This window comes from Lacerta agilis, chromosome 14, assembly GCF_009819535.1.
Source record: "Lacerta agilis isolate rLacAgi1 chromosome 14, rLacAgi1.pri, whole genome shotgun sequence".
In the NCBI taxonomy this organism is placed as follows: domain Eukaryota; kingdom Metazoa; phylum Chordata; class Lepidosauria; order Squamata; family Lacertidae; genus Lacerta; species Lacerta agilis.
The window spans coordinates 11,279,906-11,306,586 of record NC_046325.1 but is presented as its reverse complement, the minus strand read 5'-3'; the positions used below and the strand labels follow the sequence as shown (position 1 = coordinate 11,306,586).

The window sequence follows — 26,681 nt, the reverse complement described above, 5'->3', positions numbered from 1 at the left end:
GTAGGGCTAGGGAATATTCCCTGCCTGAAACCCTGGAGAACCACTGTCAGTTGGTGCCAAGCTAGACAGACCCCATGTTTTGGCTTTGCATCGTTCCATTTCTGATGTCCCTAAGGGTGCTGATGTTGAGCCAGCTGAAGAGAGGCTATATTTCAGTTCCTCCGCACATCTGTACAGCTTTGCACCTGAATCCGATGCCATGACAAGCCTCCCTAAATATTATTTTAAAAGTGCTTCTTTTCTTTATAGGATTCGACAACATGGGCATGGAGAGGACCTGGAGTGTGAGTAATTGACATGGGGGCATCAAAACTGGAACATTGTGTGCATTGATGTGTGGGGTGGGGTGTGCTTGTTCTGTAGGCTGATGGGGGCTCGGTTTGGAGCCAAGCGTCACCTTCCATTTTTGTCCTTTCAGGTTAAAAGTCATCTGGTTAACAGCATCTCAGCTCTGCACAACAGTGGAAGTAGAGGTAAGGAAATGTCTCTTTTTCCTTTCCTTTTTTGCACTGCAGCGCCCCCTACTGTGCCACGCTTCCTATTGCAAAGTCCCAGATTGCCCAAACTCTTTAGGATTCAGTCAGAATCCATAAATTCAGATTCAGTTAGCTACCCGCTCCACTTTTTGAAGAGAGTAGTTTTTTTCAACACCCCTCATCTCCACCACTCACATGGCATAACTCTTTTATCATACACAATTACGGGAATTTCTGGAAATTTTGAAGCCGTAGAGAGGGAGGGATGTTTTGCTGCTGTTTTTCTCTAGGGAAAACAGGGTGGAACTTTTATGGGGAATTGAAATATATGCAATACTTATTTGCCAAAGGTGAACTCATTTTACTACTTTAACTGCATAGAATGCATTATTTAGTTGGGGGGGGGGGCGGCGGCATGCAACGTGCAGAGCAATCGTAAGGACGTTTACTCAGAAACAGGGCCCACTTTTCAGTGAAGCTCACTCCTAGGTAAAGGCTCCCTGAAATTTCTCTCCTACTGGAAAAATGGGAGTGGGAAGTCCTAGCAGAGTGGGGAAAGAAAGTAGGGGATTTTTTGTGGACCATCACAACTCTTAATCTCATATCAGACCCACAGCAAGCCATCTCTCCCAGATCATGCTCATAATTCTTCCTGTCATTTTCAGTTCCTCCCAGTTTATCAGCCCAGCGCTGAGGAGGCTGTGAACCCTACACTGTACGCTAATAATGTCCAGAAAGTGATGGCCAAGTAAGTATGGAGAGGGAGCGGGTCTTCGTAGGTTGGGGGAGTGAGGGACTTTGGTAGGCTGGGCATCATGGGGCGGAATTCTGTTTAAAGTCCTTGCTTCCCCTCAAAGAATACTGGGAAGTGAAGTTGACCCTTCAACAATTCCTAGCACCCTTAACAGTTCCCAGAAATCTTTGGAATTACAGTTGCCAGGAATCTTTGAGGGGAAGCGATGTGCTTTCTGTGTATGGCACGGATACGACCTAAGAGGGCCAGAAGTGAGGAGGAGAGGCAGTGGCAGTGTGGAAGAGATGGGGTGAAAAAGCTGGACCCAGGCCCCAAATCAAGGGCACTCTCCCCCACCCCCCTACTACAGCCCCACACGGTCACGATCAAAAGTCCTCCATTCCACTTTTTCTTTTTTTCTTTTTTTAAATTTTATTTACTTTATTACATCTATACAAAAGAAAAAAAGAACATTGAATAAAAAACAAACGATAACCAAAGAATAACAATGTTAAAAGATTACAAGATTTCACAGTGTGTGGAAACTTCTGCTGCTTGAAAGGTGTCAGAAGCAGCCGCAGGGACTGTGAGCATTTAAACCTGAGGGAAATGGGGAACGTGGTAGCTGTAGTCAGAACAAGAAGCAGCAGCAGGTAAAATAAAGAGAAAGAGAGAGGCTTTTCTTCTAAGCAAGAAAAAACCCACACATCGACCTTAGGCAGCTGGTTCAGGTCGCCGGTGGTTCATATCTGGGGGAGATGATCAGGATGTTTGTGGGCAGGAAGTCTGACTGCAGCAAGCTGACGGGAAATCCCTCCCCTTATCAGGCGAGGCCTCAATTTGCTGCTTAGACCTTTCCCCCCCCCTCCTTTCCTTTGCCTCTTGCCCCTTCTCCCTTTTTTTGGCCAGAGCCCTGGGAATCCCGGCTACAGACTGCGAGTTTGTGGGCAACCTTCCAGTCACCGTCGTGGGGCGCTTGAGAGTGGCCCTGGAACCACGCATCTGGGAGTTGGGCAAAGCACTCCGGAAGGCCAGGTGAGAGGCCACATTTGTCTGCAGGAAGGTTGCAGGTTCAGCCCCAAGCATCTCCAGTCAGAAGGATCAGGAAGCAGGGGCTGGGACGGATCTTGGCTTGAGATCCCGGGAAGCCACTCTGAGCCAAAGAACACTGGGCTAGATGAGTCTGTTCTCTAAAAAAAAAACAACACAAAAGAGGAACGGTGGGGCTGGGAACACACAGGAAGCAAAGGAAGATGCCTCATATCAGACCCTTGGTCCATCTATCTCAGTGTTGTTTACACTGACTGGCAGCAGCTCCCCAGTCTCTCCCAGCCCTGTCTGCAGATGCTGGGAATTGAACCAGCGACCTTCTAGGTGCAAAGCAGGTGTTCTGGCACGGAGCAAGGGGCGTACGTCACTGGCAGGAGAAAGCCACTAGTTCAAAAGTGCATGAGAAGGTCCCAGCCACAGCATGATGGTCGAAGTAGCAGTAGTGCCCAGGATGCCATGTTGCCATTTTCTGATGGCAGCTAAGTTTCCCTTCAGTCTCCTCTCGTGATGGGCGGACATGCCCCCTCATCATCCATGAAAGAGTGAAGCATGTGGGGAAATCCAAAAGAAGGGTACTTGTTATGGTAAATGTGAAAACCTTGCTTTCCTTATCGGTCCCCCCCCCTTCCTGCAGGTGCCCGACAGGTGGAGTCAAGGGCCAGTTGGATTCCTTGCATGCAGGTGCATCAGGGCAGCTAGGGCCGAAGGAGCTGGGTCACTGGCTGGGGCTGGCCTGCCCCGAGGATGTCGAAGGGCTCTGCACCTATTTCCAGCAGGTAAGTGGGAGCAGGGGGGGAAGCACAGAAGCGGCTTGTGCCATCGTAAGCCAGCATTTTAAACGTGAAATGTCCTTGAGGGTTTTGGCAGGACGGCGGTACCCAAATGTATCAAGTAAACGCGTTGGGGTTATTGTTATTTGTTTGGTTACTACGGTGTTTATTTTTTTGTGTTTTAATATTGTAAGCCACCCTGTGATCTTTGGGTGAAGGGCGGCATAGAAATTTAATAAAGAGTAATGATGAAGATTCCACCTAAACATTAGGAAGAACTTCCTGACAGTAAGAGCTGTTCGGCAGTGGAATTTGCTGCCAAGGAGTGTGGTGGAGTCTCCTTCTTTGGAGGTCTTTAAGCGGAGGCTTGACAGCCATCTGTCAGGAATGCTTTGATGGTGTTTCCTGCTTGGCAGGGGGTTGGACTGGATGGCCCTTGAGGTCTCTTCCAACTCTATGATTCTATGATGCGTTTTATTCATTGCATTTATATCCCGCTTTCCCCCCATGGAGATCAAAGCGGTTCTCCGCCTCCGTATATAATCCCCACAACAGCCCTGTGAGATAGGTTAGGCTAAGAGGCCATGACTGGCCCAGCGTCAGCTTCACGGCCAAGTGGGGATTTGAACCCAGGTCCTAGTCCTAGTCCGATGCTCTAACCATTGTACCGCACTGGCTTTCCAAAAAATAGAAAGGACATGGAAAGATGTGGTATTAAATGAATACCCTGAAACGAGGGGAGATGTTTTGTGAAAATGGCTGCAAAAATTCCAAATCACTGTTAACGTGCCCCCTGATTGGCTAAGATCGTCCATTGTGATCAGCATGGGAAATGCCGCCATTGTCTTAGCTATGTACAGTAGGCCTAACTCGCCCTCCGTTTTGCCCGCACATAGCCAAAACCTGATGGGAAACAGAATGGGGGAAATAACAATGAAACATGGGTGAGCTATGGCTGTGAACAGCTTTGGAAAAAAAGGTGATTTTAAGGCAATCCACCCCCCCTGCCCAATGAGTCGCTACTTTTAGAGGTTAAAATTGAGCCAGGAGAACATCTGGTTCAGTGTGCAATGCAATCAGTCCTCTCCTTCTTACATCTCTTCCCAGGACGCCGATGGCAACATGGACTCCCGGGAAGTGGCCCTGGCCCTGGAGGCATTGGAAGGAGAGCACAACCCACAGGCACTGACGTTTCGTGCTTTTAAGGTAACCACTGTGGTTGATTTCAAAGGAGAGAGAGAGAGAGAAAGTCAAGCTAACGATTCGATGGGAGGCAGAGAAACCCAATTCTCTGCTAAACATCTAAATGATGAGTTGGACGGTGTTGGCTGGAGGGTATGGGGTGATGCCTAGCCCTTCTGGCTTGCTGCTTCCCCCCTGCATTGCACTCCCCCCATCCATTTTTCTCCTAGTAGTGGGGGGAAATGCATCGCATGGGGCCTTTGACAAGGTGCCCCACGGTATTCTTGTAAAGAAGCTGGTAAAATGTGGGCTAGACAATGCTACCATTCAGTGGATTTGTAACTGGCTGACTGACCAAACCCAAAGGGTGCTCATCAATGGCTCCTCTTCATCCTGGAGAGAAGTGACTAGTGGGGTGCCACAGGGTTCTGTCTTGGGCCCAGTCTTATTCAACATCTTCATCAATGACTTGGATGATGGGCTTGAGGGCATCCTGATCAAGTTTGCAGATGACACCAAATTAGGAGGGGTGGCTAATACCCCAGAGGACAGGATCACACTTCAAAATGACCTTAACAGATTAGAGAACTGGGCCAGAGCAAACAAGATGAATTTTAACAGGGAGAAATGCAAAGTACTACACTTGGGCAAAAAAATGAAAGGCACAAATACAGGATGGGTGACACCTGGCTTGAGAGCAGTACATGTGAAAAGGATCTAGGAGTCTTGGTAGACCACAAACTTGACATGAGTCAACAGTGTGATGCAGCAGCTAAAAAGGCCAATGCAATTCTGGACTGCATCAATAGGAGTATAGCGTCTAGATCAAGGGAGGTAATAGTACCACTGTATTCTGCTCTGGTCAGACCTCACCTGGAATACTGTGTCCAGTTCTGGGCACCACATTTCAAGAAGGATACTGACAAGCTGGAACGTGTCCAGAAGAGGACAACCAAAATGGTCAAAGGCCTGGAAACGATGCCTTACGAGGAACGGCTTAGGGAGCTGGGTATGTTTAGCCTGGAGAAGAGAAGGTTAAGGGGTGATATGATAGCCATGTTCAAATATATAAAAGGATGTCATATAGAGGCGGGAGAAAGGTTGTTTTCTGCTGCTCCAGAGAAGCGGAATCTTGGTTGGGGAGAAGCATCCAGGGAGGGGAGTTCTAGGGTGGTCACTACAGGACTTCTGTCCGCGTGAAGCACAAGTGGGATTGTGAGTTTAGAAAGGGGTTAATCCGAGCGATGGAATACACGGCTGCATGTCTCTGTGCCAGTCTGGGTGGGCTATAGAACGAAAGGGCCGGGGATCGGGGCAAAGTGGATGGAAGCAAAGGTTTAAAGGGGAGGAGCCTCTGCTGTGGCGGGGAAGAGGGCATTATATGCAACGTTGCGTTCAGAGTTCATGTCTCTGTTCCTGACACACACACACACCCCTCTCCACAACGCCAGCTCTTCAAGGAGACAGACGGCGAGGCAGAGAACGGCCGGCTTCGCCTGGATGGATTCTGCGCCATTTTGCGCCTCCTGCTGGGCACACCAGGTGCAGATGGGGCCGAACTCTATAGTCGGCTTTGTGGGGACCACAGCCAAGATGGACTGACCCTCGGTGAGATCCCTCATAAAAAGCAGGGCATGGAAGGGAAAGGGGAAGCGTGGCGGGTGTCCTTGTATGTCGAGTAAATGACGGCCACGTTAACATCAAGTTTTGAGGAAGAAGGGCGTTGGGTTTTGAAGACTCCTAGGAAGTGGGTGCAGACCCAGGGTCTCATCCACACCATATATTTAAAGCATATGGCTTCCCCTAAAGAATTCTGGGAACTGTGGTTTGTTTAAGGGTGCTTGGAATTGCAACTCTCTTGAGTAGGCGAACAACAGTTGCCAGGAGTCTTTGGGGGAAGCCATGTGCGTTAAATATATATTCAGGAAGGAAAGAGGTTGCTGATTGGGTAGAAATGAAATGAGAAGTGTGACGTGTTGATTTTGGTCAGCTCAGCTAGGAAAAATGACAAGGAGGCCCCTCTGGAAATGGGGAGGTTGAGGGTTATGGGAATGATTATGGAAGAGGACTGGGGATAGCTATGGTAAGGGGCAAAAAGTCAGGAGGTTGATAAAAGTTGCAGGAAGAAATGTCAACACCCGGGGTGTCCAACATGGCATTTGTTGCTGGCGCCCACAGAGTCATCTCCTCCCTCCCTGCTGAAATTTGCATTCTGCTGTAGCCCGAAGAATAGCTGCAATGTTTGTCAGATTGCCCAGGCTGGTGAGCCCACAACAGTTTCTCAGGTTTGCAAATGGGCCCATGGGTCCCAAAAGGGTGGCAGCGCCTGGTCCACACTGACACAACTTCTGATGCCAGGGGATTCTTCCTAGGGCTACCCACACACCACTTCCTTATTTGTGCTTTTTATCTCATGGTTTTTATGTTGTGAACTGCCCCGAGATCTTTTGATGAAGGGTGGTATGTAAAGCTAATCAATGAAGTGAAATATTCAACCTGCTTTCCTTTTTCTCTCTTACCCAGATGAGTTCCAAGACTTCTCTCTCCGCCACCCTGACTATGCCCGCCTCTTCAGCACGTACCTGCGCCCCCCCGTGGCGTGTACTCTGTCCAAGCCCAGCCTCCCGCCCACCTATGCTAATGGCGTTCCTGCCTCCCCTCCCAAGAGCAAGGCAGACTGAACCCCCCGAAAACTCTTTAGCCATGTGTATACAACGAAACACACACACACACACACACACACACACACACACAGCCATGCCACATCCTTGGCCACGCAGACCCCGCCCCTCCTGCTCGCTTGCTCGCTCTCTGCCGCCACGGTGGTTAGGCAAAGGGGGGCGGAGACACCCCCATCTCAGGGCAACCGTAACCGGGGAATCACAGCCGCAAGTTCTTTGGGGATTGGGGCTTCTCTCCGTTTATTTTAAAAAGTTTTATTTTTGTTATGTTTCGATTATATCATTTTATCTTTCGTTGTTGATATTTTGTTTTATTCGTTTGTCAATGGGAAGGGAAGGATGGAAGGAAGGGTGAGATACTGTTGCTTTTCCTTTTATTTTCTGTTTTGTAAAATATAAAAAAGTGCTATTTTATATATAAAATAAATATCTATATCTCTATAATAAAAAAGATATATGTATTAAGTTTTAAAACAAAGGTGGATCCTGATTTTGTTTGTTTGCTAAGACAACTTATGGAAGACTGGGGGAAGGAGTTTGGGCTGTGGGTGCAGGAGATGGAGGCCACACCTTGAGTTTCAACCTTGAGTTTTCAGTTCAAGGTTTTAAGGTTTTTGGTTCAAACATTGGAAGTTGTTCCATTTGGGCAAGTGGAACACTGACCCAGCACTCTCTCGGCTTTCAGCCACCAACCATCTGCCTGCCTTCTTACTTACAACCAATCCAGGGGGTGGCACTGCCAGTCACTGCCTCAACCATTGTCCAGCGGCTGGCATAATGGGACACCATCACTGCTCACCTGATCTCTGGTTGGTCACATCGCTGCTGCATGCTAGGAGGAGGGAGGGCAGCACGGCAGCACTAGCAACCACAGCGCTGCGCAAACACGCTGGCAGAACTAATCTTGGGCTCCTGCTGGCACGTTTGCACTGCACCAACCTCCCCAACCTTCTGCCCTCCTTTACTTCCCAGTAAGCAGCAGTGGTGAGCAGTGGCATCTCACCCTGCTGCCTGCTACTGCTTTAGTCTCGGCGTTGCCTCTGTAGAAATCAACAGGGAGGATGGGGACAAGACTAGAATTAGTCGGCTCTGTCCTATCAATGGGTTTAGCTCCACCTCCTGTGGGTCTCCTTGCCTTCTCCCCTACCAGCCCCAGTGGCCACCAGCCTCCGTTGAACTCAAGTAAGATATGCAGGTTACGTGCCGAGGTTGCATTCAACTTGGCTGTAAGACGAGAGCAGAAGGTTGCGCTGTGTTGCCAGCCTCTTAACAAGAGTGATTCTATCCAGGTTCTCTGTCCAGCCTGAAACTGGAGCATTGTAGCATTATTCAGAGACGGGGAAGGGAACTGGATCTTTGGGGCTGGTTGCCAGCCCTGAACCTGTCATATAGCCAGGAGGTTCAAAACAGTGAGAAAGGGCAGAAGTATCATGTTTTCCTCCCCTTTGCTTCCTGAAGCCTGCCTGTGTAGTTCAAATAGGGGAATTTTTAAAAGCTCATGTCTCCTCCCTTCTCAACCTTAATGCTCGCCTCCAGGATGCTATCAACTGAAGAATGCGAATCCCTATTCCTATTGTTGTTTTTTATAGGCTTGGAAACCACTGAGTGCAGGCCTGTCTCAGGCTGGGGTTGCCCCCCCCCCCCTTTAATTTTTTTATTATTTTTAAACCAAATGTGTATGTTTCCACAAGTATGCAGAAACAAGCACTGCCTTCCTTTTCAATTCCAAAACAGATCGGCGCAGGATAACCTGAGTTCGATATTAGGCCGGCTGGTAGTCTCCGAAGGTGGAGCTTTCAGAGCCATGCTTTCAGCCAAGCAAGTTGGATTCAATATCTCTTTTAATTTGCTAAGAAATTTGAACAAATGCAGGGTGGGGGGGTCTCTGTCAAGTCCCACAGGAAGCGTATCTAGGCAGCTTGTGACTCGGTCAAGGTATTTTGGCGCAGTCTTTTCCCTGTTACCCGTACTATTTTGAGTAATGGCGGGGCTCTGAAATCTCAGCACAGGTGGCAGCTGCCAGAACGGGGACTTTTAAGAGACTTTACCAGGGTTTGCTGGAGTCAGCCTCCATTGAAAGAAAGGAGCTCTGTTACTGGTTGCGAAGGCGCTTGCTCCTCCGCGTACCTGAGCCATTGTTCTTTCTCTTGTGACTGTGCTGGGCGGCTGTGTTGGCTTCCGGACTCCTGTTTGGTCGGGTGGTGGAATTATGGGGCACCTGCGCCCTCGTGGAATGCCTTGTCTTAGCACCTTGCTTCCCAGCATCCGTGGGTGAGGAGGACAGCGTGTCCCCTTGCTCCCTTGTGAGAGGCGCAAGGGCACTGTGAGGGGAGAGGCTGAGCTTGGAGGCAAGCAAGGAGGAGAAGCTAGATAGCTCCTCATCCTCCTCTTCGTCGTCTTCTTTAGCGCCACATTTAAGGATGTCTTCCACGCTTCCTCCGGGGAGTTCTGGAAGCAGGCCTTTTCCCACGGTGACTCTCTCAAGCAAATCTCCCCTTTCCCCCTTACTCAGGTTCTTTGCATTACTCTCTGAACTGATGGCCCCCCTGTGGGCTTTAGAAGGGAGCAGATCACTAGACTCAGATCTCTGACTGGGCTCATCATTTCCATGGCTGCCTCCACTGCTTCCTCCACCTTGTTGTAGTGGAAACGCTGTTCCCCCTTTCCCAGAACTGGCAGTCACAGGAGTGTGAGCTCCACCTGGACTGCAGCTGCCTCCATCAGCTTCCGCTGTGGCAATGTAGCTTGAAGGGTTTGGCGTGGGATCTGGGTTTTGCTTGTCACCTGGAAGGTTTTCCACCCAAGGCGTGACTTTGCACTGATCTGTGAGTGGCCACTGAGACTTTTGGAATATCTCAGGGCACTTCTGGATACTTGGAGATTGAGGCTCCAGTACTGAGAGGGTGAAATATGGCACATGCTCGGAATCTGTGCCTGTGGGCTGCTCTTCAAGCAACCCTATCCGAGTAGAATCGGATAAAGTCAACTTTTGTCTGTTTCCTTGGCTAAGTTCAACATGTGACTTTTTAGTTCCTTCATCTGTTTCCAACACAGGTGAGTCAATGGACTGTTGGCCATCTTGTCTAGTGGAAATTGGTTGTTTTTCTAATGATATATTATCTGCAGGCAACTGTACACTTTTGACTAAGCCATTGTCCTTTACTGATATCGTTGTTGCTAGACTGTCTTGCGCTGCTGAGCTTTTCCCACATGGCTTGATGCCTCCAAACTGAGCTACAGTTACCCCTCTAGAAATGCCTTGGGACTGGAGTTGATCTTTGGCTACTTCTCCTTGACAGCCATTTTGCTTTTCACATTCAACCTGCCGGAGTTCCTGTTTCATCTGGTTGCCTGGGTGAGATGTCATCTCCTTACCTTGACAGTCAAGTTCTCTTCTACTGGAGATATCCTTCGGCCCCCCATTCCTTTGAACTTGGAGTTGACCTCTGGCCTTTTCTGCAGAGTCAACATTTTGTCCCCCATGCCCATTCAAAGTCGTCCTCAGAGTCCTTTCTGCTGCTATGCGATCCCATAATAACATTTTGTTTAGGCCTTGGCTATTATGGTCGGTCCCTTTTGGATCACCTTCCTGTATTTTCCAGACAGCATGAGCCTTCTTTAGACATTTGACCTCCGCTCTTTGGATAACATCTTGTTTTTCACATTTGTTGTGGGGTGCTTCTAGATTATTCCAAACCAGCTCCATCCTATTATGGAGCTGTCCTTTGACAGCAAGGCTGCCTTGCCCTGTAGCATGCTGCTTGACCTTTCCTTCTTGGCCGCCATCTTGCTTTGAATGTTCCAAGGCATGGGGCCTTGCAATACCTTGCTTGGCCTTGTTGTCCACTTCGGAAGTTAAGTTCCCAGTAACACTGGCGTTTCCTGTTATACCAGGAGCAGCTTCCAATGTGACCCACTGGCTATGAGAAGAGCTCCCATGACTTTGAACCTGGCCACCTGGTCCCTGTGAGTTCTGGGTCTCCTCTCCATCTGTGCTCTTCATGGAAAGTAGCAGGTTTGCTTCCTGAGAGTCCTGGGTGCCACATTTGTGAGGAGGAGAACTCTCTGCCTTTGGTGGAAAGCCTGGTTGCTGCGAATGGTGTGCCAGTGGGGAACTGGTGGCTGGCATAGGCAGTTCTGGCTGGTTGCCTCTAATGACTTTGCTGGTCAAAGGCCTCTTCGGGGCATGGCATGCTGCATCTTCTCCTTTTCCATTACCACTGACCTCGTCCTCTTCCTCAGACTGCGAGGGGGTGGAGTCAGAATGGGATGTAGGGTAGACAGAGGGCTCCCTTTCTTCTTCTGACAGCGCCAGGAGTCTCTTCTCTGTCAGCTGTAGATAGAAAGGGGGGGAAAAGATCAATGCACAGTAGTTGTGGGGAAAGCCTTGCCAGTACTGCCTCTCAGCCCAGCCCTGTAGTGGGATAATTCTGTGCCTCCACAGCCATGTGCAGGTTCAGACCCTCCAAGTGTCCCTATTTTTCAGGGACAGTCCGGGATTTACAGAAGCCATCCTGGTTTCTGATTTGACCCCAGAAGGTCCCACTTTTCCTTACGATGTCCCTATTTTCATTGGAGGCCATTAGAAGACATCTTCCCTGTGTAGGGAAGTTTTTAAATGTTTAATTATGTTTTAAATATGTTGAAAGCCGCCCAAAGTGGCTGGACCAGTCAGATGAGCACAGTATCATCATCATCATCATCATGAGATAGGATGTGCCTATTTTGGAAGGAATGAGTTATGGTCTGGCCTTTCAAATGTCACCTTATGGGCACTGATGTGGCAAAAATAGGATTCCATGCATGATGGGAAATATGCCATGTCCCCATTAGTGTTCGAGCCAGTATGGTGTAGTGGTTAAGAGCGGTAGACTCGTAATCTGGTGAACCGGGTTCGCGTCTCTGCTCCTCCATGTGCAGCTGCTGGGTGACCTTGGGCTAGTCACACTTCTCTGAAGTCTCTCAGCCCCACTCACCTCACAGAGTGTTTGTTGTGGGGGAGGAAGGGAAAGGAGAATGTTAGCCGCTTTGAGACTCCTTTGGGTAGTGAAAAGCGGGATATCAAATCCAAACTCTTCTTCTTCTTATAGTCAGTTTCCAGTTGTATGGGTAGAAACCAACACAAAATGGTTGGGACTTGACAGTGGTGAAGGGGAGGAGATAGTCCTCCAATTTGCACCATGGCCATTCTGACCAAACAGCGGCTTTCAAATGGAAACAGGAAACAAGACCTCTTTGTCTTTTCCACATGTTTCACATACCTCTCTCTGTACAAGACTTCCAAACCACAGGCTGCTGTGGCTTGAAGGCACAGTGGCAAAGCTGACATAACCACGGCTGCCGTGGTCTGAACTGGCCACGTGAGCAGGGCCAAGCTGCAGCCTTGAAACTCCAAGCGTGTCCCAATTCCCACCCCATTCTCATTCCATGTGTTACCTGATTTGGTGTTAAGTTTAGCTCCTCCGCCAATTCCTCCATCAGATCCAGAGGATCCTGGCTTTTCTCCGGAGACAGCAAGTCAGCCATAAACTGTGGATGAATGACAGCTTCAACCTGTCGGGGAGAGGAAGGGGAAGCATCATGGCTTGTAGTACTGAGCCTGGCTGAAAAGGAGCAAAAGTCTGCATGCCCAATCCTCACCCGAGAGATAATGTAATAACTCATTAGTTTAAAAATACTGCTAAAGATCCGGGTTAGGGGAGAGATCCCCCCAAAACCTAGGAATGAATAAATGCTAGGATTTTGATTCATTGGGAAATGGATTAAAACATAAACTGCAGGGCTGTGCCAGACAAGGAATTCCTGGGCTGGCTTATGCAAACCAGCCTTGCGAGATGAGATACGGGTAAAGGGCCATTAACTTTTCCCCCCAGTTGTGAACAGAGGGATTGGGGAGGCTGCCAGGGTAACTCTGGGGGAGGGCAAAGGGTATTATGGGAAGCAGAAGGGGAGAAAGGGGCTGAGATTGATCTTGGAGAGAGGTTGCCTGAAGGTTCCCTGCGCTGCTGCCTATGGAAATGTGTATGCAGTAAGATCTGGACTGCCTCCACACAGACTGGAGGTGTACCGGTAAATAGGTGAATAAATCATATTTCTTTAAGCACGACAGTCTCCACTGTGTCTTCTATTCTCTAAAGGGACACAGACCCTGTATGTGTGCCCGGGACCCCATGGGCTCGTCAAAGAGAGGGGTAAGATGCAGGCTTTGGGGAAGTGAGGCTTTGTCAGCAGAGGAGTTTCCAACCTGCCATGGATGGATAAGACCAAAATGGTGGGCAGAGACCAGTGAACTCTAAGAGGGGAAGGGTTAGTGGAGCTAAGGTTCAGATGGTGGAGACATGAAGCAGGGAAAGGAAGTGGCTTGATGAATGGATGAGGAAGACCAACTCAGAATATGGAATGCTGTGGCCCAAGGCACAGGTGTGGATTTAGAACTAGCCTTCCCCAACTTGGTGCCCTCCAGATGTATGGGACTCCAACGTTCATCAGCTTCCGATGAACGTCGGAGATGATAGGAGCTGCAGTCCAAGAATCTCTAGAGGGCACCAGGCTGGAAAAGGACTACAAATATCTGTTTATTTCACTAGATAGACATCAGTAATAAAGGGAGAAGTAAAAAAAAATAAAAAGTTGCATTGGATAACTGTTTAGCAACACTCAGTAGTGCATTAAAGCTGGGCTTCTGCTATTATAGCTGCAAGACACAAAAGTCAAAGTTGGTGCTGGATGCTAACCATGTGTTTGTTGTGTGTTTGGTTGCCACCTTTTTAACATCTAGTAGGATTTACCCTGATGATGATGATGATGATGATGATGATCATATTATGGCCCCCTCCAGGCATCCTTTATTATGGTGCACTCTTGATAATTTGTGCTCATGATGGTATCAAGGCACTTATACATGATTCTGCTATCAATGTTGTTTGTACTTACAAAGGTTTCTGGGTGGACATACTCCTTTATCAGTGCATGGCCCTCCTGAAATCCTGTAACTTTTTTATACTACAAATATTCTGGTTTGTTTGTTCTTCTTCTTTCGTTCCGCTACAGTGCAAGTGGTGCCCCTCTAGACAGTAATGCATTAACACTGGGGAAGGATTGCAGAACAACTAATAAATCAGAATGATGTCCGAACTTAAAAAGGGAAAGCGTAATGCCGGTGGTCAACAAAAGAGTTTTAAAGACCGTTTCAAGGCAAATCTAAAAAACGTAGTATAAACATTGACAGCTGGGAAACACTAGCCTGCGAGCGCTCCAGTTGGAGAACAGCCTTTACCAAAGGTGTCGTGGGCTTTGAAGACACTCGAACTCAGGACGCAAGGGAGAAATGTGCTAAGAGAAAGGCACGCTTGGCAAATCCACACCGTGATCAACTCCCGCCTGGAAACCAATGTCCCCACTGTGGAAGGACGTGTGGGTCCAGAATTGGCCTCCACAGTCACTTACGGACTCATTGTTAAAACCGTGTTTATGGAAGACAATCTTACTTGGCTACGAATGATCGCCAAAGAAGAAGAAGAAGAAGAAGAAGAAGAAGAAGAAGAAGAAGAAGAAGAAGAAGAAGAAGAAGAAGAAGAAGAAGAGGAAGAAGATTGCATTAGTCATTAGTGACTTGTTCAGTGTATACATGCAAAAACAACAACAACAACAACAGCCTGCAGAGGGGCTGAGAGAAGGGCTGCAAGATTTACACTTGCTCCATTCCCACGAAGCAAACGCCACAACTGTTTTACCTTACAAACAAATTCTTCATCATCACATAACTGGTCGATATACTGCAGCAGGGCAGGATCTGGGAAGGCCCCCTCTTCCTGCTCTTGGGGGTTGCTGCACACCCCTTGTTCTTTCTTCTCGTCCTCTTCCTCCTCCCAACTCGTGTCCAGGCCTTCCATGATCTCGGCATACTGGTGCACAGCCTCGGCAGGGATCTCCCTGGGCGCTCCTGGGGTGGAAGTGCTGGGCGGGCGACGCTGGCGACGCCGAGGCTGGCGGCTCTTGGAAGCTGACTTCTTGGGGATGTAGACTTTGGGGGAAAGCAGGGAGATCATGGAGTCAATCCTAGATGAGTACACTGGGCTAGGTGAACTTGAATGGCGTGTGCACAACTCCTTGCTGACCAATCACAGTAGTTCAAAAGGAGTGTAGCCATGTCCTGATGGGTCCAAGTTTACTCCGCTTTCGGGAGGAGATGGGCTGCCACCAGGCCCCGCTTTCCCCACCCACCCTTTTTTGCCTTTGGGTTGGCAGCTGGGAGAACAGCTAGCACTCTGCCAAGAGGGCCTGCAGCAGCTGATCTCTGCCTAGGCCTGGAATGGGGAGAGGGAATGGTCCCCCCAGCATATCCTTACAGACCTAAAATGGTTGGTGACCCCTGCTCTCGGCAGAGGCGGGGCAACCTGCTCCAGTACCCAGAGCAGCGCTCGTCCCAGGGGGCATGGCGCACATCCCAGGGGGTGCGCGATGAGTGCACCCCGGGAGGTGCCACCGATCGGGGGGTAGCATTTTGTCACCCCACCTTTGGAATGGCACCCAGGGCGGCCCGGCCCGCCACCGCCACCGCCTCGGAATGCCCCTGGCTCTCGGTATCTTGTTGCTAAGAGGAAGTGCTCCAAAATATGTTGGCAATGCCAGACGGTGTCTCAGAAGGCAAGGCTCATGGGGAGAACAGGAGCATAAGCAAGAATTTAAGTGGGCTCAGGGCTGCTGCATAGCTCCATTCCATAACTAGAGGAACCGGAATCAATTGCACAGCAAACAGAGTTTAATGTATTTAAATCTGCATATATATATATATGCGCATGCAAATAAAATGTATTGAAATCTGCATAAAGTCAGGTTTTCTTGTAGCAGAATATGGCTCGTCAGAGTTACGATTTTAAAATAAGCACCACACAGTCTCCTGGGCATAGGGAAGAATTAGCACATGGAGACGGTCTGTAAAATGAACCAGGAAGCCAATTCCGTGTGGGGTTTTATGATCAAAGGCATACTAGCTGCCTGGGGTGAAAACATGCCAGACAGGGAAGCAATATAGAGTGGCTGGGGAAACCCGGCCAGGTGGGTAGGCTATAAATAATAAAATTATTATTATTATTATTATTATTATTAGGAGGAGGAGGAAAGTGAGCTCATTAGCCATTTGCGTACCAGTTCCCCATCAGGTCCTCTTCCTATTGGCCTTGGATGCTGGTGCATTAGGGCAAAACGGGGCACTGCCCCACCAAGCTCTGCCTGCCTTCAGTCCAGCCCTCACCTGCCTGCCTTCTGACTTACAATCAATCTGACAATCCAAAAGCAACACGGTAGGCTCATAATATACTTACAATACTTTTATATCACTATTGAATTGTGTCTTAATTTACAATCAGGTAACGTACAATATATACATGGTGACACCAACTAATACGAGTTAAGAAAATGTCGCAGGGTGATGGATTTTTAGGTTAGTATAACATCACGAAGAATCACTCAAGCTTGAGGCAACCAGTGGTGGAGTTAGCTGCATGGGTGCCCGGAGCAGCGGCCATGCCTTGCACCCGGGGGAGGTTGGCAAGAGCTGCGCAGGGGGGTGACGCGATCCACCACATGCGGCAACGGCAGGGAGAGCCCCCGCGGACCGCCCCCCCCCCCGCCCTCCCCTTCCTACGCCCCTGGAGGCAACATGCCTTCCAAGGTTAGTGCCTTATGCAGTGTTTTACAGGGAGTGAGCTGAAGGATGTTGGTGCTCCAAACACGGCAACAGGACAGTCCCTCCAGGACAACCGACTGTTTCAGTGTTCTTCCTCAGCTGATAATAATACCAAATAGAATCAATTACATTCAAATACAATAAATGAGACATTTTCTGAACTCATAGTAGTTGGTGTCACCGTGTATATATTGTACGTTATCTGATTCTAAATTAAGTAGTGATATAAAAGTATTGTAAGTATATTATGAGCCTACCGTGCTGCTTTTGGATTGTCAGATTGTTCTGTTTGCAGCACAGGGGATCTTTTTTGTTTACAATCAATCTAGCGGGTGGCTCCAGCTGCCATCTTCCTTCTCCTTAGCCTCAAGAGTTGCCCCTTGTAGAATCAGCAGGGAGGAGGATGTGGGGAGGAAGACACTAGAATTGGCTGGCTCTGTCTGTCTTTGGTTCTGTCTCCACCTACCGTTGAATTCTCTGCCTTCTGCCCTTCTAGTCCCTACGAGCCACCCCTGTTGGCCAACAGTTGGTCTAGATCAGGCATCCCCAAACTCGGCGCTCCAGGTGTTTTGGGACTACAGCTCCCATCATCCCTAGCTAACAGGACCAGTGGTCAGGGATGGTGGGAATTGTAATCCCAAAACATCTGGAGGGCCGAGTTTGGGGATGCCTGGTCTAGATGGGTAAGAGTTTTGCTCAAAGAGCAGAGGATTGTGGGAGGAAGACACTACCTTGCTGCTGCCCAGGCTCAGGGGCAGGGGACGGAGGTGGCTTGTTGGGTTTGGGAGCTGGGGCCTGGAACTGAGAGCAACTGGCCAAGAGCTTCATCTTCTGGATCTGTTGTTCCTCTTCTGCTTCAAACTCCATGAACCTGAGAAAAGGAAGGAGGGCAAAGTCGAAATGAGGGGCCCCTCTTCACCCGCCAGCCACCCGTAAGCCCATGTGTGGGTGGGGAACTCTTACTTTTCTGCCATTTCGTAGAAGATCATGCGCTCAAAGTTGCTGCTGTGCTCCCATTCTTGCACGGCACGGGGGACCCCATCCTCCAGGGTCATGTCGGGGCGCAGGCGTGCCAGTGAGCGGAGGACGGGGCTGCAGGGGCAGGACGATGATGTCACATCAGTAAGAAGCAAAGCTTCTAAAATGTGAACAGCAATCCCTGCCTCTATGGTCACACCCACACCAAACATTTAAAGCACATTTGACACACGTGGCTGTGGGATAACCGGCCTCATATAACCAGCTTGCTTAGGTCTAATTCATGAAGGGGTTAAGACCATAGAGTAAGATGTGCTGTCAAGCTTATCTAGGTCACTCCCACTCAGCCTGGGGATGGGTTATTAAGCTCAGATCGCATGGCTCAAGCAAGCCATCTTTGTGTTTCTATGCAAATAAATTAAGAATCATTCACTACTTTGGAAACTAAGTTTGATAGCCTGTGTTTTCTTACTGCTGTATGGGAAAGCACATGAATCTGACTTTTCAATAAGTAAACTTTTTTAAACTTACCATACACGTGGTCTCTTTCTATGATAGAAGGGGATGCTGGAAGCAACTTAGAAGAGGATATTTTAAAGCAACCTACAGGTGAAACTCAAAAAATTAGAATATCATGGAAAGGTTCATTTCTTTCAGTAACTCAACTTAAAAGTTACAGGTGGGTAGCCGTGTTGGTCTGCCATAGTCAAAACAAAATTTAAAAAAAATTATTTCCAGTAGCACCTTAGAGACCAACTAAGTTTGTTCTTGGTATGAGCTTTCGTGTGCATGCACACTTCTTCAGATACCTTAAAAGGTGAAACTAATATATGAGATAGACTCATGACATGCAAAGCGAGATATGCCAAGCCTTTGTTTGTTATAATTGTGATGATTATGGCGTACAGCTGATGAGAACCCCAAATTAACAATTTCAACTTTGGGGTTTTCATCAGCTGTGCGCCATAATCATCACGATTATAACAAACAAAGGCTTGACATATCTCACTTTGCATGTCATGAGTCTATCTCATATATTAAACTCCAGTAGCTAATGAAAACAATTGCTTACATAAATGGACTTTTCCACGATATTCTAATTTTTCGAGTTTCACCTGTATATTTCCACACTTTACTTTGCTGCATAATTTGTGGTTTAAAATTTCTCTAAACCTGGATCTAGGCATCCAGGGAATTCTTCTTTTCATTTACCATATCTTTTGCTTCCCAACAAGCAATGACTTTCTCCAAAGAATCCTGGCAACTGTAGCTTAACCCTCGCAGTACTACAATTCCTCACACCCTTAACATACTACAGTTCCCTAGTTCCTTTGGGGGAAGCCATGTGCTTTAAATGCGCTTTCAGTGTGGGTGGAGTTCATAGCCGTTCCCCACCACAACCACCCACAACTTTGACCATCATGACATTTATGGAGCCTTCTCTAACCCCAACTTAGCTCCTTAACATCACTTGACAGTACTGTATAGGCAGTGTAGCCTCATGGTTAAAAGAAGAAGAGGAGGAGACCTTCAAATAGGTGCCAAGGAATGTTGTTGTTGTTTACATGGGTTTGAATACTTTGGAAAGCACCCTTTCTGTCACGGAGGAACTTTGAGCAGTTGTAACAACCCCTGATTGCAATTTGTCAATACTTTTCAGCTTATGAAATGAGCAGAATTAAGTGCTAAAGCTACCTCACCCACCACCCTCTGGTTTTAATTGTACCACTTCAGGTCGCAGGTCCTGGATTGCATGTCTACTCTAATTGAAAATGTGTTTTTCTCAGGGGAATGTGCATGCATATTCAAGTGCAGTGTGGTCAGATGTGGGGGGTACTTCTTGGTTCTGCTGATAAACAGGAAAAACTAGCCCTTAAGATGATGGCTGTGTGAGTTGATATCGCAGTCGAACAATTTCCCCAGGGTATAAAATGGGAATTGCCATGAGGTCCTGGGTTGGCAAAGTTAGAATTAGTGTTCAGTTTTCAACCAGGGCTTCAGGGTTCATAAAGGGAAACATTCAGAACTCCCAAATCCTTATTTTGTGTGCAGAGTTCTGTCACCAAACTCATTTTGCTCGTGACTCAAGGCCTTCCCTCTAACTTCAACCATTCTGTGTGTGTTGGATGCAGTGCCTTTAGAAAACAGTGGGATCCCACATCTCAGTACCAATGCTTTTGCTGTCTCAATCAATAGTAACCCAAAGCTGACCAACCCCCCCCCCTGCCAATCCTCACAGTTTGTTATCTGCTTATTATCCCCACTCTAGGTCACCCTTGTCTCCCAAACCAAATGATCCTTTCCACCAAGACCCTCACATGAAAAAACAGGCGAGAGCTTCGGCATCAGGCGTGGCAGGGAAATGGCGCCTGGCCAAGGCCTTGTAGCGTTGCCAGCGCCGATAATTCTCATAAACCCCCTTGGAGGTACAGGCAAAGGAGGCATCACTGGGAGGGGGCGCTCGGGCAGATGGCATGGCCTCTGGCACTCTCTGTTTCCTACCACCTGGCTCCTCGCCAGCTTTTGCCAGCAACACTGTGCGGATACCGGGGCCTCCTGGCCCATCCCGGCGCTGGGTGGCCCAGCCCAGTGGCATCCCTGTCAGAAAGAAAGTCTGAGTCCGGGGTATTTCCTCGGCGCCCCCCATCATGGGGCCTTCTCTTTTTAACTTGATGATCAGCTTGCTCCCCGGGGCATCGGCTGAGGTCACGAGCAGAGCCGTCCCAGGGAAGGCAGGCAGGAGCAGCGAGGGGGCGCTGGGTGGGCAGGAAGGTGGGGTGTGGGCCTGAGAGGCCATGGCCCTATGGGAGAAGGGATATGGGGCAAAGAGAGCCGTTCAAAGGAGCTGGGGCCCTGTCTCTGTTTGCTCCGCGAAGTCACGTTGTGGGATCGTTGACGGAAACGAATCGGATACAGGTCCTTCTGGGAAGTTCACAATGATGCCATTTGGTTTCCAAGAAGATCCATCATTGTTGACTCAACTCTAGGTGCGAAGGTTGAAGGATAACAATTCCAGAACCTAGACACCTTGAGGGTTCCAATAAGGGGGAGGATGTTAAAAGTTCTAACCTGCAGGCCGGATCTCTATTCTGCATGCTACGTCTGATTTCATCTTCATACTGTTTCCTGAGTATCCGCATGTGCAAGGGCTGTTAATGGATTCCACAAGGAGCAGGTGTTCCACTCGATCTCAGCATTACCTCCAACGTGGGCTGTCAACCTTTCTGCTGGCCCCGGCTCCTGGGTCTTTAACAACAGCAGGATCTGCCGAGATAACAAACAGGTGACAATCTCCATGCTGCAAAACACTTCTCTTGATGATGCCTCCAACCCACCCTATTATTATAAATAAAAATGTTGTTGTTGTTGTTGTTGTTGTAAAGATTGGGCATGATTTCTCCTGATTATCAATTACTCATCCTACCTCTGTCTACAGACATTTGAAAATGAAAAAGCGACAGGGGGGAATCTGACCAGCATTGGCCCACACCAAAGATACACACCTCTCCCAACCCACGTCCCCAGAAATGATGCAAGAGGTGCTACCTGCCCAAATCCAGCCCAAATTAAAACAGCAATACAGTAGTTGTTTGTGAGGTGCCACTTGTCTTGTTTTGTGTCTGCTCTGACATCGGGCAGCAGGTGCAAGTGCAGGGTTATGCCACTTGAGGGCAACAAGCAACAAATCTTGATCAGTAACTGTTTAACTGCCATGGCTTCCCCTGTGGAACTTTGGGAAATAAAAGTTTTGAGAAGGTACTGAGAATCATAGAACTGGAGAATTGGAAGGGACCAGAAGAATTCTCTCTCGGGTGTGATGATTGGACAGAAGTTTCACCTAGGCAGTTTGTGTGTGTGTTTTCTGTCCACCACCACCCCTGCAAACCACGGATTGTATCCAACCAAGTTCTTTCCAGAGCAAACCCTTTGAATTTACCCATAGAGAGGGTGTCACAACTGAAAAGGCTGCCTTCCTGGTTGCCTTGGTAAAAATCTCTGCAGTTTACGGCACAACCAGGAGGCCCTCCCCTAATCAGCTTCGTGATCGGGTAGGCTAATATGGGCAAACAGCCTGGTCCAACATTGGGAGGATTTTATTAAGTCAATGCCAAAACCTTAAACCAGCCCAGCAGCATATTATTATTGGCCAGTGCAGCTGCTTTAAGACTGGAGTAAAGTGGGTGTCATAGGATGCCCTATTCTTCAACCTAGCTGCTGCATCCTGCACTTCTGGATTAGCCTTAAGGGCAGCCTTAGACGGAGCATGTGACAGCAGTCCAGCCTTGACATTACCAACACATGAGTCACAATGACAAGGCTATCCTTGTCTAGGTCTGGAGGTCCTCCTAGGCACTGTGACCTCTTGTGCCTCCAGCAATAAAGATGGATGAAATAGTACTCCCAGTCAGACTACACCTTCTCCTTTTGAAGGAATGCAACCTTGTCCAGTTCTGGAAGATCTTTCCCATTCCCAGACATGTGTGAACTACCTGCCCATAGGACTTCCATTTTGCTGGGATTCAGTTTCAGGTTGTTTACCCCCACTGCATCCAAGAATTGCACAGCCACACCTGACTAAGATGTAAAAGAGAAGCCCAGGCAGGTATCACCAGCAAACAGATGCCACCATGCTCGAAATCCCCAAATGAGAGCTTGATAGGACTTCTTAAATTATCGCCTCCTGTTTTATCTCCGCTCTTGTTTGGTTTAACTCACGGGTAGGCAAACTAAGGCCCGGGGGCTGGATCCGGCCCAATCATCTTCTAAATCCGGACCATGCGCAGTCTGGGAATCAGCATGTTTTTACAGGAGTAGAACATGTGCTTTTATTTAAAATGCATCTCTGAGTTATTTGTGGGGCATAGGAATTCATTCATTCTTTTTTCAAAATATAGTCCGACCCCCCACAAGGTCTGAGGGACAGTGGACCAGCCCCCCTGCTGAAAAAGCTTGCTGACCCCTGGTTTAACTATTCTATATGGCTTGGCTCTGAGGCTTATTAGAGCCCCATTGACATACAGCCATTCCCACAACTAGGCCTATCTCTTGTCCTCTCCTCTGCACATAAAACTTTGTTTGGGCATCCATGGACTCCTGCTTATACCCCATGCTTAATATCTGGTTTGAATGAAAGAAATGCAGAGTTGAATGTGACCACGGGGGTCATCTAGTCCAACCCCCTGCAATGCAGGAATCTTTTACCCAACCTGGGGCTCAAACCCATGACCCTGAGATCCCAGCATTTCAGAAACTCCTCCTTTGCCCTCTCCTGCTGGGATCCTGTGCCAGCCTCTTGACCACTTAGAATCAGGCTACTCAGCTTGCCTTTGGGCCCTTTGAGGTGTTTGTTTGTCATGACAGGGAAATGCAGAGGAAAAGTTGGGAATAGCAATTGCTTGAAGCAACATAATCTAACCTCCTTGCAAACAGATCAGGATGAAGGCTACCAAGGTGCTCCTTGTCTTAGTAGGCCGCACTTGTCCTCGCTTAACACCCTCTTTGTGATTTCACCTGGCAGGTATGTGTCCTTGAACTCTGATGATTACTCCTGCGTACCTGGAGGGAGGATAGAACAGGGTACAAAAAGAAATCCACTTTAAATATGCAAACCTTACGTTTATTATTCTGCACACTTTTGACTCGTGCCCTGACCACTGATGGCATATGGCCCCAGGCACGTGTACCCAGCTTCCCACCCCCTTCTACAGAGGTACAGGTCAGACTTCCAACAGGGAACTCTGATTATGTTTAGCTGGTAGTTGGGTATGTTTAGCCTGGAAAAGAGGAGACTGAGAGGAGAAAGGATAGCTATCTTCAAATGGAAGATGGAGCAAGCTTGTTTTCTCCTGCTCTGGAGGGTAGGACTGGAACCAATGGATTCAAATGACAAGGAAGAAATTTCCAACTAAACCTTAGGATAAAACTTTCTGACAGTAATAGCTGTTTCACAGTGCAGCGGTCTCCCTCGGGAGGATGTGGGCTCTCCTTCCTTGGAGGTTTTTAAACAGAGGTTAGATGGCCATCTGCCATGGATGCTTTCGCTGGAGAGATTCCTGCATTGCTGGGCGTTGGACTAGATGACCCCGGGAGTCCCTTCCAACTGTACAATATAATTCTAGATTTGAGTCTAGTGTGTGTGTGGCTAGAGCAAGATAGACTACAAATCCCAGAGTGCATTGAACCAACAATGACTCCTGGAGCGGAGTACTGTATGAGAACCGGGAATTCTAAAGCCGAAAGACTACAACTCCCAGAATGCTCGGTTTCTTTACGAGCTCGTTCATTGGCAGATCAATGCATCCCGCTGGAGAGGAAGTGGGTGGGGCTAATGCGCACGTGGGTTGTATGGAAGCGCGTGCAGGAGGAAGCTCTTTTAATCCGTCTGCAGGCATATTGCTAACGCTTTCGTAACCCGCAGCAATGTTTCTGCAGTACTACCTCGATGAGCAAGGAAATAGGGTCTACACTCTCAAGGTAAGGATTTTACTTCAATGGCGTTTGTCTCTCTGCCCCCCCCCCAAAAAAAATTCTTAGTCCCTTTCTCCTTCCTGATGCCCCCCAAATGCAGATGCTATTCATATCAATTCTCGTAATGCTCCAGCTAATACTAATACACTAATAATAATTTGATTATTTATATACCCCGCCTATATGGCTCGGTTGCCCTAGCCACCCATATCTGGCTGCAATCAATCTTCTTCTTTCCCTGTTGTTTCTTTTAAAGATCGTCATTGGTTTAAATGTGGAATTATCTGTGCAAAATCTGCGTGCTACTTTGATACCCAGGTCATAATTTAACATTGTAGTAATTGCATTGCTTTCGTTTGTGTACCCCCCCTAAATTAATTAAATACTTGTTTCTAGTCCTTGTGAATGGATTGGGGGGGGGGGAGATTGTATGAGTCTAAGTATTCAGTTGAAATCTTAGGAAAAGAGAGACATGGGTAAGTTCTCCCGATCATGAAAAAGTGTTGTATTTTTATTAACTTTTTTTGTTTATTGGAATATAAGCACATGGGTAGGTAATGCCTTGTTTTGATTTCATGAAAGCTGCTCTGGGAGGGTTGCGAGGCTCAGCTGAGGAAGAGGAGAAGCATGTATGCCCTTTTCAGTACCTTGGAAGAAAAGTTGGACATAAAGAAAATAAAAGTGATTTTAAGTAAAGTAGAAATTAATGGGGATATTATGAAGGCTGACTACGGTTCTCCGACATCAGAGGGAAAACGGTTTATGAGAATGGAAGAAATATTTAGGTATTTGTTAAGATGCGATATTTTTTATATATCTGAAATTGGAATCAGGAAAAGTATAGGTTACAGTATAACAAAGTTAAGTGAAGAGAGGATATAAGAAGTTAAGATGTGGAACCTGATGTTTTATTAGATAAGAATAAGATTTAAAATTTAAGATATTTTGATTATGATTGTTAAATTAAGATTAGATGTAAGAAAGTAGATTCTACAATGTTATAAAGTTACTAAAGAAGATTAGAAATGAACGCAAAAGAGAGGATGCGAGGAAGTCCCAAGTTTAGGATTATAAAGAAGATCAGGATAAGTAAATAATTGTTTTGTTTGTGTCTATTTTGTGTAGTTTATGTAGTGTTTGTATTTGTTTTTTGTGTCTTTTATTGTTAAAACCCAATAAATTCTTTTTTTTTTAAGTGATTTTAAGATGGAATGTGTAGCTTTTGGGGCTGGTTTGGTCTTGCTAGGATTGTAGTTGCTCACATATAGACTGCCAATATTAACGTACACATTTAAGCCAAGATTGGTGGGATATTGTTGTGGTTCTTACTGTCAGCTGACAATGTTTGCGCGCGCGCGCACACACACACACATATATATTTAAAACCCAAGATTTTGTATGCTCACAAATTGCTGTGCCTTCTCTTCCCTGCTTTGCAGAAGGCGGATCCCACTGGCCAGCCAACGTGTTCAGCCCATCCTGCCCGCTTTTCTCCTGATGACAAATATTCCAGACACAGGATCACCATCAAGAAGCGCTTTGGAGTCTTGATGACCCAGCAGCCTCGGCCTGTTGTGTAAACTGTTTGCCAGCCATTCTGGTAGGGACCTCTGCCGCCCATGGAGATGAGACAAGCTTCCAGCTCCAAAGCAGCCTCGAAGATGCAAAAAGCACCAGATCTGCATTTCTTCATTCCACTTTATCACTAGGACTTCTAAGGAGCCGCTAATGATGTGCGAGGAAACTCCTGCAATCTTCAAATGAGCTTGAATTCCTTCAGTTGCACCTGCTTGCCCCCTTGATTCTGGAAATAAAGCAAATGAAATATTTCATTTTATTCCTTTAACATAAGAGTTCTGGTGGTGTTGTCTGAGTAGGAAACCTGGAATGATTTGGTTCTAGCAAAGCCTCTGATATTGGTGGGGTGGGGTTCATTTTGAGTAGTGGATCACAAAGCAGAGGGGGCTTCTAATCTGAAAAGCCAAGAAGCAATTGTATATCTCAGAAGTGGGGAAACTAGTGTCCCAAGAGGAGTGCTCATGTTCAAGGTCTCTCCTAGGAAGGTATTCCACTCCTCTTTCTGTTCCCTCTTCCACTTTTCCAATCTCCTTTCTATAGCCAGCGCTCCTCACTGGGCTCTTTTGGAGAAGATTTTGCCCCCTAGTTTGTTTAAAACAAAATGTGCTTCTGCAAACATCCGGGTTCTCTGAACCACGGCACTAGCTCTGTCTTGCTTCTCGTTAACATTGCTTTTATTACAGCCCTGGCAGCACTCACTAGCTGAGTTTGCTTGGAGAAGGAGCAAACTGATACTGCCTCACAAACAATTCAAATCCATCACAGATGTTCAGTGTAGGATATTAGGGCAGGGGTGCCCAAACTTTTTTCAAAGAGGGCCAGATTTGATGTGGGCCAACCAACGTTGTTGAGCCTTTTTTTAATTGAAGTTGTTGAGCTTTTTTAGGATTTAACCCCACAGTTGTTGAGCTTTTTAGGATTGGAGTTACTGGGCTTTCTTTTTTTAGGATTTTACCCCAGGATGTATACTGCCACGGGATGTATACTGCCACCCCAGGATGTATACTGCCACGGGAGATTAGACCCCCCCCCCCAAATAGACTTTGGACATGCCTGTATTAGGGCAATATTTGCCAA

The 26,681-nt window shown here is 47.6% G+C and overlaps 3 protein-coding genes across 5 annotated transcripts in view; 2 read left to right on the top strand and 1 right to left on the bottom strand.

Annotated features, from left to right (window-relative positions):
* Positions 1 to 7,184, top strand: part of LPCAT4 (lysophosphatidylcholine acyltransferase 4) — a 30,597-nt gene extending 23,413 nt beyond the window's left edge. For 2 of the 3 annotated variants that reach the window (XM_033169821.1, XM_033169822.1), the window contains exons 7-14: positions 250 to 284; positions 419 to 473; positions 1,142 to 1,224; positions 2,119 to 2,244; positions 2,894 to 3,035; positions 4,137 to 4,235; positions 5,663 to 5,819; positions 6,735 to 7,184. In XM_033169821.1, coding sequence (XP_033025712.1) covers positions 250 to 284; positions 419 to 473; positions 1,142 to 1,224; positions 2,119 to 2,244; positions 2,894 to 3,035; positions 4,137 to 4,235; positions 5,663 to 5,819; positions 6,735 to 6,892 — 855 coding nt within the window. In that variant the 3' untranslated portion in view covers positions 6,893 to 7,184. The remainder of the gene's footprint in view (positions 1 to 249; positions 285 to 418; positions 474 to 1,141; positions 1,225 to 2,118; positions 2,245 to 2,893; positions 3,036 to 4,136; positions 4,236 to 5,662; positions 5,820 to 6,734) is intronic. The other variant, XM_033169823.1, reaches the window with a different exon arrangement.
* Positions 7,185 to 8,601: 1,417 nt separating this feature from the next.
* Positions 8,602 to 20,355, bottom strand: LOC117057422. Its single transcript, XM_033168262.1, has 6 exons — positions 19,877 to 20,355; positions 17,544 to 17,672; positions 17,312 to 17,451; positions 14,626 to 14,915; positions 12,329 to 12,445; positions 8,602 to 11,225 (listed from the first exon to the last, which is right to left on the bottom strand). The coding sequence occupies exons 1-6, from the start codon at positions 20,353 to 20,355 to the stop codon at positions 8,985 to 8,987; spliced, it is 3,396 nt and encodes a 1,131-aa protein (XP_033024153.1). The 3' UTR covers positions 8,602 to 8,984.
* A 3,542-nt stretch (positions 20,356 to 23,897) lies between these two features.
* NOP10 (NOP10 ribonucleoprotein) lies at positions 23,898 to 25,877 on the top strand. Its single transcript, XM_033170867.1, has 2 exons — positions 23,898 to 24,032; positions 25,466 to 25,877. The coding sequence occupies exons 1-2, from the start codon at positions 23,979 to 23,981 to the stop codon at positions 25,604 to 25,606; spliced, it is 195 nt and encodes a 64-aa protein (XP_033026758.1). The 5' UTR covers positions 23,898 to 23,978; the 3' UTR covers positions 25,607 to 25,877.
* The last annotated feature ends 804 nt before the right edge of the window (positions 25,878 to 26,681 follow it).